General features: G+C 34.7%; 1 protein-coding gene across 4 annotated transcripts in view; it reads right to left on the reverse strand.

Moving 5' to 3' along the window:
• STXBP4 (syntaxin binding protein 4) overlaps positions 1-12,947 on the reverse strand; it is a 164,853-nt gene that overhangs the window by 112,945 nt on the left and 38,961 nt on the right. For all 4 annotated transcript variants that reach the window (XM_082707693.1, XM_082707694.1, XM_082707695.1 and 1 more), the window contains 2 exons: positions 8,082-8,178; positions 5,294-5,385 (listed from right to left, as the gene is read on the reverse strand). In XM_082707693.1, the coding sequence (XP_082563819.1) occupies positions 5,294-5,385; positions 8,082-8,178 (189 nt within the window). The remainder of the gene's footprint in view (positions 1-5,293; positions 5,386-8,081; positions 8,179-12,947) is intronic.

The raw sequence follows: 12,947 nt of genomic DNA on the forward strand, positions 1-12,947 counted from the left end.
GCCACCCAACCTCCACTGTTGCCTTTCCTTATCAAAAGTGGGGACAGTAGCTTTGAGAACTGTTTGGCAGTAAGAAAACAATCCTCTGCTGTCAACATCAGCTAGGAAAATACAGAACACCTTAAAGAGCAGAAGAAAAGCAGTGCTCTTACAGGGTCAGTTTTCCTACCTTAAATGCTACTAAATCAGTTCTGATAAATCAGTGCCTCAATTCTAGAAGACTGGGTGATCTCCCAAAGGTTTCCAAATCCCTAGATCACGAGAATTCTCATTCTCAATGATATGAACTCTGATTTATTGCTCCTGTGATGGCAAAATGGGATAGCCATTTTGGAAGACGGTTTGATGGTTTCTTATAAAACTAAACGTCTTCTTACTATATGAAGAAGCAATTGGGCTCCTTGATATCTACCCAAAGGAGTTGAAAACGTACGTTCACACAAAACCTGCAAATGGATGTTTATAGTAGCTTTATTTACAATTTGCCAAAACTTGAAGGCAAACAAACGTCCTTCAATAGGTAAACGGATAAACTGCGGTAACATTCAGATAATGAAATATTAATCAGCAAAGAAAAGACATGAAAAGATACAAAGGAACCTTAAATGCATTTTACTAAGTGGAAAGCCAATCTGAAGAGGCTACATACTGTATGACATTATAGAAAGGGCAAACTATGAAGACAGTAAGAGGATCAGTGATTGCCGGGGTGAGGGGTGCAGGTGTGGAGAGATGAACAGGCAGCGCACAGGAGTAAAAATCAGAGTGGTAAAAATACTACCTATGGGGGCGCCTGGGTGGCTCAGTGGATTAAGCCTCTGCCTTTGGCTCAGGTCATGGTCTCAGGGTCCTGGGATCGAGCCCCACTTCGGGATTTCTGCTCAGCAGGGAGCCTGCTTCCCTCTCTCTCTGCCTGCCTCTCTGCCTATTTGTGATCTCTGTCAAATAAATAAAATCTTAAAAAAAAATACTACGTATGATATCATAATGATGGATACATGTCATTTTATATTTGTTCAAACTCACATAGAATGTACAGCACCCAGAGTGAACCATAATCTAAACTATGAACTCCAGGTGATAATGATATGTCAATGCAGGTTCATCAACTGTAACACTGTACCACAATCTGGTGCAGGGTGTTGATAATGAAGGGGGCTATACCTGTGTTGGGGCCAAGGGCAGGTAGGAAATCTCCCTACCTTCCCCTCAGTTTTGCTGTGAACCTAAAAATGCTCTAAAAAATGAAGTCTTAAAAACAAAAAAAAGACACCATTTATTATAAAGGCAAGAAAGTAAAAGGTAACTAGAAACATAACAAAAGATTAATAAAGCTCGTATTGGGAAAAATATATCAGATGTATTATTTGCTATTCAAGAAGATAAAATTAAGAAGTCAAAACATGCTTGCAGGTAGGAAGACTTAGATTTATAAAAATGTTGTTTCTTTCCAAAATAATGTAGAAATTTAGTATAGTAAGGTTTTTGCTAGAATTTATTTGGACAAGAAAAAAGATTAGCCAAAGCAATATTTAAAAGGAAGAACAAAGTGGAAGAATGCATTATTAGATATCAATATGTATCTTTTTATTATTTTTTATTATGTTATGTTAGTCACCATATAGTATGTCAGTACAGAAGAATCTAAAAATGCCCATGGAAATATGGAAATCTTGTAAATGGCAGAGCTGGACTGCAATAATTCATCCCCTGAAATATGATTATATTTTAAAAGTTACCTTTATGAAAATAATTGATGAAAATTTATATATTTGTATTTTTGATTGTGTACCAATAAGGCAGAATTACTACTCAATTCAGAAGAAAATTTTAATGTCAGAGCTTATGAATACAGTAAATTAAAACAAATACATTTTAATTATCTAAATTTTTACAACAGAATATGATCAATGACTGATTTTTTTCAATGACTGATTTTTAAGTATTCCACATTTTTAAATATTTATTTATATTTATTTATAACTTCAGTATACTATATTCCTGAAATTATATCAAGATAATATTCTAGGGTAACATAGAATAAAAATAAAAGCAAGAAAAAAGGAAAGATGATAAATTTCTCAGAAGAATTCATGAATGAATTTTCTTTTAAATAAAATGATTATGAGTACCAAAAACTATAGTAGTTAGATTCCATTAGATACATTTAGAGGGTTATATAACAGTTTTTTTTTTTAAGAGAAATATTTATAGTCATGGGAAACCAAAACACCAACAAAAAGAGAAGTGGTATCACTTTATGATTAGATTGAGTTGATTTTAAGGCAGGAAACATCCTAGAGATGAAGAGATTCAATGTCCTGTCAGGATATAACAATTCTAAAATCATAATATACCTATAATACAGCCTATGATATGGAAAGTAAAAAATTAGCAGAACTAAGGGAAACTTTAAAATGAAATGCCTCTTGCTCAATAACTGATAATAAAAGAAGATAAGAAATGAAAAAGGAAATAGAAAATTTGGGAGAAAACAAAAAGGGGAACAGAAAATTTGAATGACATGATTAACAACCTTGACCTAATTTATATACAGGGAACACTAACACTATACTCACTTTAGGGCAGAACAGACTGCTTTTCAAAAGATGGGAAATATTCTATAAAATTGACTATGCTGACTATATGGTCAAAGGATTAATACCATGGAGAATGTGCTTCTGACTTCAGTGAAGGACACTAGAAATCAGCAACCGGAAGGGAACTATATTACTAGAAAATGTCTAAAACAGTTCAAAATAAGAGTCAAAGAAGCAATGACAATAGAAATATTACATACTGAATGATAATTCAAATATGATCTATAGAAATCTGTGGCTGTGATAACTTTGTAAAAATTGTGTAGTACCATCTATGAGATAAAAAGGAGTTTCACAAAAATAATCAAACCTAAAAAAATTCCGTTATTTTTTTATCTTCTTATTTCTTTATTTTTTTAAAAAAAGATTTTACTTATTTGAAAGACAGAGATCAGAGATCACAAGTAGGCAGAGAGGCAGGCAGAGAGAGAGAGAGGAGGAAGCAGGCTCCTCGCAGAGCAGAGAGCCTGATGTGGGGCTCGATCCCAGGACCCTGGGATCACAACCTGAGCTGAAGGCAGAGGCTCCAACCCACTGAGCCACCCAGGTAACTCCTGTGTTATTTTTTTAAACAAATTTTAGTATCTTGATGAAAGGGAACATTTTCTAGGAAAATATCCATTAACAGAATTATTCAGGAAAAGGACAAAAACTTGAATAAAATAATCCTAGAAGACATTTAAAAAATAGGAACTATCTCCTCTTCCAAAAAGACCTAGGCCTAGACCATCTGGCATATGAAACACTTTCAAACCTTAAAGGAAGAGATAAAGTTTCTATTATGTAAGCTCTTGCAAAAAAACAGAAATGGCATAAATTTATTTACAAATTTAAAAATGTTTAAGTAATTTTTAAGTAGATATATTATAAACCTTATTTATTAAATAAGGTAATGCTAGCTTCTTTTAAAAAATTAAAAATATAAAATGGCTCAAATATCATGAAAAAGTTTTTTGGTCACTTTTGTAGCTCCTATTACAACAGTAAATCTGAAAAAAGGTAAAATTTTGTGGGAGAGACAAAAATGTAATTAACTTAAAATGACTACCTAGAAGAGGAGCCTGAGTGGCTCAGTGGGTTAAGCCTCTGTCCCTCTGCCTTCGGCTCAGGTCATGACCCCAGGGTCCTGGGATCAAGCCCCATATTGGGCTCCTGGCTCAGCGGGAAGCCTGCTTCTCCGTCTGCCTTTGCCTGCCTCTCTGCCTGCTTGTGTGCTCTTTCCCTCTCTCTCTCTGACAAATAAATAAATAAAATCTAAAAAAAAAAAAAAAGAAAGAAAGAATAAAAGAGAGAAAATATAATTGCTAAAAAAATCCCATTTCCAATAGCAATAAAACTATAACATACCTATTCAGACTAACAAGAAATATTTAAGACAATATGAAGCAAGATACAATTTTCTCTTTCCAAAATATCAACAAACACCTAAATGAATGGGGAAAATAAACCATGTTAATCTCTCCCGAACTACTCTCTAAATACAATGCAATTCCAATTTTAAAAAGTCCCAATTAAATTTTTATTACCACAGCAAAAATGATTCTAAAGACCAACTAGAAGATCAAAGCCAAGAAGTTAAAAAGAAAAAAATCAAGGACTTAGCCTACCACATAGCAACAAACCTAGAAATAAATGCCTAGAATAATTAAAATAGTAATGTACTGGCAGAGAGAAATCATCAATGGAACAGAGCAGTGAGTCTAGAACAGATCTGTGTAATAGAGATTTAGTATAGGATAAAGTCTGTATTTCAAATAAGTGGCAAAAATGAAGAAGGACAGTTACTAAGTAAATGATGGTGGAACAAGGGCTAGTGGTTATGTCTCTGGAGCCCTAACTCATGCACAGACAAGAACAGATTTTGAGTGAACTAAATACATAAATTGGGAAGACCTTCCTGAATGATACAATAACACAGAAACTCCATAATTAAAAGGCCTGAAAAATCTCATATATAAATATAAATGTCATAAATGTCAAAGTTCTTTTTTTAGGATTTATTTATTTTGAGAGACAGAGAGTGGGGGAGAGAATGGATGGGGGAGGGGCAAGGCAGAGGGAGAGAGAGAATCTTCAAGCAGATTCCTCATTGAGTACAGAGTCTAAAGGGGGGCTCAATCCCAGGATCCTGAGAGCATGACCCGAGCCAAAATCAAGAGTCAGACGCTTAACTGACTGAGCCACCCAGGCACCCCTAAATGCCAAAGTTCTGTAGAACAAAGGATGTGTGAAGTCAACACCTTCACAATTATATTTTACTTAAAGCACAGAAAAGGCAAAAGAGGAGGCAAAAGAATACTTAAGATCACGACCTGAGTCAAAATTAGGAGTCGAATGCTTAAGGGACTGAGGCCACGCAGGCACGCCTTCCTTCATGTTAATCTGGATGCTGATGTATAAGGATGGTTCAGACTGTAAAAATTTCAGAGGGTATACACTTTAGGGTACTTTCTGTGATAAATTTAGGGAGGAGTAACATGAGGAAATACTGAAAGAGGAGGAACAGAAGAGACCAAGATGAAATTTTACTTTTGATTTTAAATTAATATGTGTTTGCTATATGAAGAAGTATCTGTTATTTGCATAATTTTTTAAAAGTGAAAAATGAGAAAAAAAGGCTACATATATGACATATAACAGTCAAGACTTAGGATCCAGGCACAATCAAGACACTTTCATAAGGCATACCCTACCTGTGAATCTAATATGCTGGAAATTTCACGTGCACTGACATTCACTTCATCCAACTGCAAGCAAAACAAGTTTCTGGCAACCTGGACAAAATCTGAAATGGAATGCACTTCAGTAGGAACATGACATTTAACCTCATCTAAATACATCTTACCTTTTTCTAAATGAAGTTGAAGCTATACGTGATAACTAACACTTTAAACTTAACTTTTCAGTGGATTACCTCAAAGTGGTATTAACTGAAGCGACAGAAATACAGCCTCAAATAAAAAGTGAGAGATACACTGGTTTTAACTAACCTCAGTTAACTTTGCTGAGGTTAACAAATCAGTTAAGATAACAACAAAGCACATACATGTCACAGGCATATCTATTTCTGCATCTCTTTTACCATGAGCAAGAACCTCTCTGAAACATAGGACAATATTGTGACTTGCAGCTTTTCTAGCAGGAGCCAGAGGTTTAATAATAATAATAATAGCAGGAGCTAATATTTATAGAACAGCGTCTGTGCTCAGCACAGTGCTTTGCTATTTCATCCCCCAACAATTCTCTGAGGTAGGTCTTCTTATACTCTCCATTCTACACATGGCAGCTAAGACAAGTTAACGGCCAACTTCCCACCGCCACATGGCAAGTTAGTAGCAGACCAGAATTCCATTTAAGGTCTGACTCCAAGGCATATGATATACTCTGAACAACTGTTAATTAAGCCTTCCTAATACTGGGGCGCCTGGGTGGGTCAGCAGGTTAAGAGTCTGCCTTTGGCTCAGGTCATGATCCCAGGGTCCTGGGATGGAGCTCAGCATCTGACTCCCTGCCGAGCAGGGAGCCTGCTTCTCCCTCTTCCTCTACTGCTCCCCCTGCTTGTGCTCTCTTGCTCTGCCAAATAAATAAATAAAATCTTAAAAAAAAAAAAAAAAAAACAACCCAAACCAAAAAGACCCCCAAAAACCTGCCTGATGCTGGCTAGCAAACTGTAAGCTTCTTCAAACATGAGTATGACCCATTCATCTATGATTCTTCAAATTTTTTAACTTTAGCTATTACACTTTTAATTTCCAAAGATCCTTTTTTGTATTTTCTGATGGTTCCTATTCTACAACATCCTATTCTTTATTTCCTGGATGCCTTATCTTTGTTTAACCTCTTCAAAGATGTTCACGGTGGTTTGTCTGAAGTTCTCTCCTGATTTTTCATGATTCCTCCTTTTTCAGGGTTCTGTTTTTCTCTTTGTCAGAAAGTTTTGGGCTCTTCTATTTTACGTTGGAGAATTTCTCCAAATGTCTGGTGACCCTTGGCTATGAGTTCACATTTAAGAAGAATCACCACCAAAACACTGATGGAAATTTTGTGTACATAACTTGCTTTGTCATCTGGCCAGTTTCACTACAGAGCAATCGGGGGGCCAACTGACATTTTGGTGCAGCTTCTTCAGCGAGAATCTTACAGTCTCTTGCCTACAGAGGATAAACATGACTGCAAAGTTCACCGAGCAATCTGGGTGTGTGTTGTGATAACTAATCATACATTCCTCCAAATTCCCTGACTGCTGGGAACTATAGGTTCAGAAGCTCTCTGGTTTAATTTCTCAAGAGAACATACTTCTTTTCTTTGTAGGTATAAGGGACTGTTAACAACCTGGGCTGCTTGAGAGGGGACAGGTAACAGCTCAACAAAAACTTCTTATACAGATTTTTAACAACCCTATTTGAAATGCCCTGCCTACATCTGGCCTTCAGAAGTGCCTGATACTTTTAATTCCTAAGCCTTTTTAGGGGCAAATCAGCTTGTTTCCTATTGTGTTTCCCCCATTGCTTTAGGCTGGGGGAAATATCACTTGGGCTGTCTGGCCTCTATTCACCAATTCATTGAATATCCTTATCCACATTCCGTCCTTTCGTATCACGGCTTTGGTTAATATATGCAAATCTGTTTTCTGTTCTCCTCCCTATTTGGGGTAATTTTCAAACAGGAGAGGAAGGCAAATGTTTATTTGTTCTATCACTTTGAAATTAAAAAGTGAATTTCTTTTTAGTAATACAGACACTTTAAAAATGATGCAATGTTGCATCTATTGTATAAAAAAATTAAATACTGAATGTTATCGATATAAAAGACTGTTATATTTAAACATTACTAGTAGCAGAACAAACGCCTACATATAATGTCTCTTGCAAACAACTTATGAATACCTATCAAATTTCTAAACCACTTGTGGGAATTTATCCCAAGAAAAAGAAGGAAAAAAAACTACGATGTTAAATATAGACTTGATAATACTATCAGCTACTGAGAAACCATCAAAATTCCCTAAAGTAGAAAGGCTTTATATTATAGTACATCAACTAAGTATGTCAATATTACTCTAACTTTAATAAGAATAATTATATAGCATCATCAAAATATTTATTCTGTCATATTAGCTGGAAAAAAGTATGAAATCTCATAGCAGTAGAATTAGAAGTTTGATATTTTATATTGTTTCTTCTGTTATTTGTGAGAAATGTTTACATTTCTTTACATTACAGTAAATAAGAAACAAAGAGGGATAGAATGAAGGTATTTTTGAGCTGGAAGATTCTAGGAAAGTCGCCTTTCTGCTGACCCAGCCAGGCCAAGTTAATTCTAGACGACATTTTAGGGTACTGACCAAGGAACCTGAAATAGATGTGGTATTTTTTTTTCCCCTCTTTCCTTCTAAAGAAGAAGCACTCTTAATGAAAACAGGTCACCATAACTCTCCCACCAAGCTTCTGTGATGACACAACACGATAAACCTAATATTACCTCCAAAAGACACTGTTCCCTTTGGGTCTACTTGCACTTGCTGTCTCAAGGCTTGATGTTGTTCCTTTGTGGGCTGAATTCCAAGATAATCTAGAGCCTGGAAGGAAAAGGACTCATGTGAAGTAATTTTTCAAATCTCTGAAGAATAAAACTTTTCATTGCAACTTTATTTTACAACCCAATGAAAAGAATCAATATCAGGAACAGGGACCAGAATTACATGCCCAGAGAGAGTCTGTTGACTATTTATGGATTAATTTTCTATAAAATATTAGCTTCCCGATTCTAACACCACCTCAATTTTTCATGGTTTGCTTCTTTTCTTTTTTCTTTCTCTTTTTTTGCAAGACTAGCACTTTGGCTGATGCCAAATTTATAAGCATAGCCCTAAAACCAAAATTCAAATTTCTTAGCTTAAAATATGTGATTATGGCAGAAAAAAAATAGCAAGGAAATTCTATTAAATCAGATAAAACATTAATTTATATGAGTAGCACTACAAAACATACCTGTTCATGTATAGGTAGCCAGGCACAGTGAGAAGAGACAGGAGAAATGGAGATTAGGAAAGAGTCATAGATTCATTCAAGAGTGATTCTAGAGCTTAGCTAAGTATCATCTTCCTGCTCCGTCTACACGGTCATAAATATTTACCTTGTGTAACATGGAATAATGGTTAACTTTTGGAGATCTTTCCCTTCAGTTACAAAAATGTTCCAAGCACACAGACATACACAGGAAGACAATAATACAAAGAACATCCATGTACTCAAATACTCATTGGTATTTGCATGAAATTATATATATTTTTAAGAAATAAACATTGCAGACTTGGTTGAAAGCTTTCACTGTTGTTCCTTGGCAGGAACAACTATCCTAAGGTGGGTGTAAGCTTTCTGTCCACGATCTGATACCATTACTACATGTATTCCCTAATGTTATGCTCCTGTGCACTTAAAATTTTATATCAATAGTGTACTATAAACATTATTTATAAATTTATAAATTTGTTCACAAATTATTGTTTTTACCTCCATGTTATGATTCTGTAATTGCTCAATATTCTTATCTGTGAAACTAGTTCACTTAACTTTAAATGGTATGCCACTGTATAAATACAAATTATATATTCTCTGATGGATGGGCTTTTATCATTACTCCAGCTTTAAAATTACAAAACATTATACATATCTCCTTGTATGGCGGTGTGAAAATTTCTCTACAGTATATCCCTAAAAGAGGAAATGCTGAATCATATGTAGTGCGTGTGTGTGTGTGTGTGTGTGTGTGTGTGTACATATATATATTGTCAACTTTAGATATTGTAAAATTATTCTCCAAACTGGCTGCAGCAATTTATACACACCACTGGCAATAAGACCTATTTTTCTACATTCTTAAGAACATTTGTTGTTTTCACACTTTAAATTTTGTCAATATGTTGAATATGATTTGGATGCTGTTGAATTCCTTTAGTTACAAGTGAGATTAAACGTCTTTTACATGTTTATTAGCAAAGTTTTTGACTCGTAAATCAATTAGCAATATGTCTTATATTTTTACACAGTTTTGAGAAGTATTTTTTGCTAGTGATTTCTAATTTGGTGATGTTCTCCCAAATATGGAAACAAAAACTGTCTCTAGACATTGCAAAATGTCCCTGAGGGAAGGGAAAAAAAACAAAAACAAACGCTCCTTGAGAACTACTTCTCCAGAGACAAACACTATTATTAATAGTTTGGTGCATAATTTTCTGAAATTGTTCTATGAATATAGACTCTAAATATTAAATATACATAAATTATGTATTTATTTATAATAATTATGCTATACAGTATTATACATTTTAAAAAATTTTCAATATATCATAGCTTTCTGTTCTGTACATTTTTGCATCTTTTGCATACTTTTCAAAACTGGTGTAATAGTGCCTTAACACTCAAGTACATATACTTCAAATTTTGAATGTAAAAAATCATTACAAATTATGCCTCCATCAGAAAGGACAAATACCCAACTTTTGTAGCAACATGGACGGGACTGGAAGAGATTATGCTAAGTGAAATAAGTCAAGCAGAGAGAGTCAATTATCATATGGTTTCACTTATTTGTGGAGCATAACAAATAGCATGGAGGACATGGGGAGTTAGAGAGGAGAAGGGAGTTGAGGGAAATTGGAAGGGAGGTGAACCATGAGAGACTATGGACTCTGAAAAACAACCTGAGTGTTTTGAAGGGGGTGGTGAGAGGTTGGGGGAACCAAGTAGTGGGTATTAGGGAGGGCACGGATTGCATGGAGCACTGGGTGTGGTGCAAAAACAATGAATACTGTTATGCTGAAAAGAAATAAAAAATTATTTTAAAAAAAGGTCCCTTTTGAACTTCTCCCTAGAGGTAATACATCTTATACATTTGGTTCAATATTCCTGAGTATTTTATTATATAATATTTGGTATTTACTAAAAACAAATATGTAATAGATATACATGTTTTAAAGCAGAGCAATAAAATAAAAATTCCGTGAGTACATTTAAGAATTATAAAACTGTCAATAGGGCTGAATTCATGTCATACTGCTGTCCTACTACATGAGAGGTAACCACTAGTATTGAACTGTGGGATCATCATCCCCATATGACTTATTTTAAGATGCCTGGTCACATACATAGGTATCCCTAATGTGTTGACATAGGTATCCCTAATGTGTTGTTTTTTTTTTTTGCTATGTTTTAGCTTCACAAAAATGCTGCAGGTAGTCATAATTCTGAAACTTGCTTTTTTTACCCTACACTATGGTTTCATCATTCATCTGTATATGCTATTTTAACATCAGCACATTCATTTTCATTGATAAATACCTGATTAGATGAATATGTCACAATTTACTCACCCACCCTCCAGCACACTGGGGCTTTCTGCTTACCAGGAATGTTAACAAAGAACATTCTTGTACACATCTACTCTAGCACCTAGATACAACTTTCTTTAGGGTATATACTCAGGAGAAGTATTGGTGGGTTTTTTTTGATTGACTGTAGGACTTTTCTTTTTTTAAGATTTTATTTATTTATTTGACAGACAGAGATCACAAGTAGGCAGAGACACAGGCAGAGAGAGAGAGAGAAAGCAGGCTCCCCGCTGAGCAGAGAGCCCGATGTGGGGCTCGATCCCAGGAACCCGAGACCAAGACCCGAGCTGAAGGCAGAGGCCTCAACCCACTGAGCCACCCAGCCGCCCCTGATTGTAGGACTTTTAAAAGTATTTTGGATAGCAATATTTTATATTATGTGTATTACAAGTATTTTCTCCCAGTTTGCAGCACAACTTTTTACTTTTTTATATTTACTTTATGGAGTTCTTTATGGACAGTTCCTAGGCATGTTTGCATACCATTATTTTATATTTTTATAAACATATATAATAGGGTATCTGGGTGGCTCAATCAGTTAAGCATCCAACTCTTGATTTTGGCTTGGGTCATGATCTAGAAGAAGTGAGATAGAGCCCTGTGTTGGGCTCCATGCTGGGTGTAGAGTCTGCTTAAGATTCTCTTTCTCCTTTTCCCTCTGTCCCTCCCACTCTTCTTCCAAAAAAAAAAAAAAAAAAAGCATATAAATGATAAACTTGAAATTTAAAACAGATTGTCTCTTGGGGAGAGGGAGAGATATATATGATCAAGAAGAAACACAAAGGCAATGTCAAAAACTCTGATTCTTAGCTGGGTGGTGGGTACAGGTGGGTTTGTTTTATTATTCTTTAAACTGTACATATACAGTATAATCATTCTGTGTATGACTGATGTTTTCATGTAAAGAAATAAAAACAATTTTACAAAAGTAATGCAAACAAAACACCTGCCACAGAAGGTACGAAATATATGATTATTATTATACTAAGTATAATGGAACTTTATCGAAGTACAATGGAACTTTATCTAGAGCCAAACTTTAGAAATTTACTCTAGATGAAAACAGCATATTGGTGAAGTAAGCTCATAAATTTAAATGGAAAATAATCTATTTTTGGTCAAAAAACAAGTTCTAAAAATTTCTTGAATAAGCAATGTCATCTTTTAACCTTAAGCAAAAATGCAAACTGTTTAATGGACAAATAAAAGTCCTTAACTCTTTCTAATATGAGTCCTTAACTCTTTCTAATGTCTGAATGATGAATTTTAAAAATGTCACTTCTTTACAATATTCGTCGCACACTTCCCAACCTAATATAAAGAACAACTCATTAACTGTAATCAGACATGGGGTATGCCATTGCTCACTACAGCTTTCTTCAAATGCTACAGAAATGGCAAGAGCTAAAGTAAATATCAGCAAAATGGCATCTGTATCCCAAAGCATCTTTCTCAGGTACAAAAATACACATAGGATGGAAATACAATAATTCTTGGTCTTCAAGCCAACTAATAAACTGTATACCTACTTTCTGTGTTTACCATGCCTACTTGTATGTCTAACATTAGGATTAAATGAGACCCACAGTACTCATAAAAATGCTTTAAAAATATAGCACTGCAAATACCCATGGTGAAATTATTTTAAAATATCTGTATATTAAATCATCCTCAGAGTATTCGTAGGAAGAGGCAATCCATTTTTCAGAAAAGGAATTAATGAATAAGTAGTTTAATATTAGAAATCATTTTCTAGTATATCCTGATACAAAGCTGGTTACTTAGACTGGTGAAACACAGAGAATTTCATGAAGACAATGCCATAAATATATATATATATATCTTGATAGGTAATTTCCTTTAGCAAATTCTAACTTCTCCATTTTTCTTAAGAATTGTACTGAGTAGGCTATTTACTTAATAACCACATGATTAGTCAACACCTTTCCTTATGAAAT

The sequence above is a fragment of the Mustela nivalis genome (genome assembly GCF_964662115.1).
Source record: "Mustela nivalis genome assembly, chromosome: 17".
Classification (NCBI taxonomy): Eukaryota; Metazoa; Chordata; class Mammalia; order Carnivora; family Mustelidae; genus Mustela; species Mustela nivalis.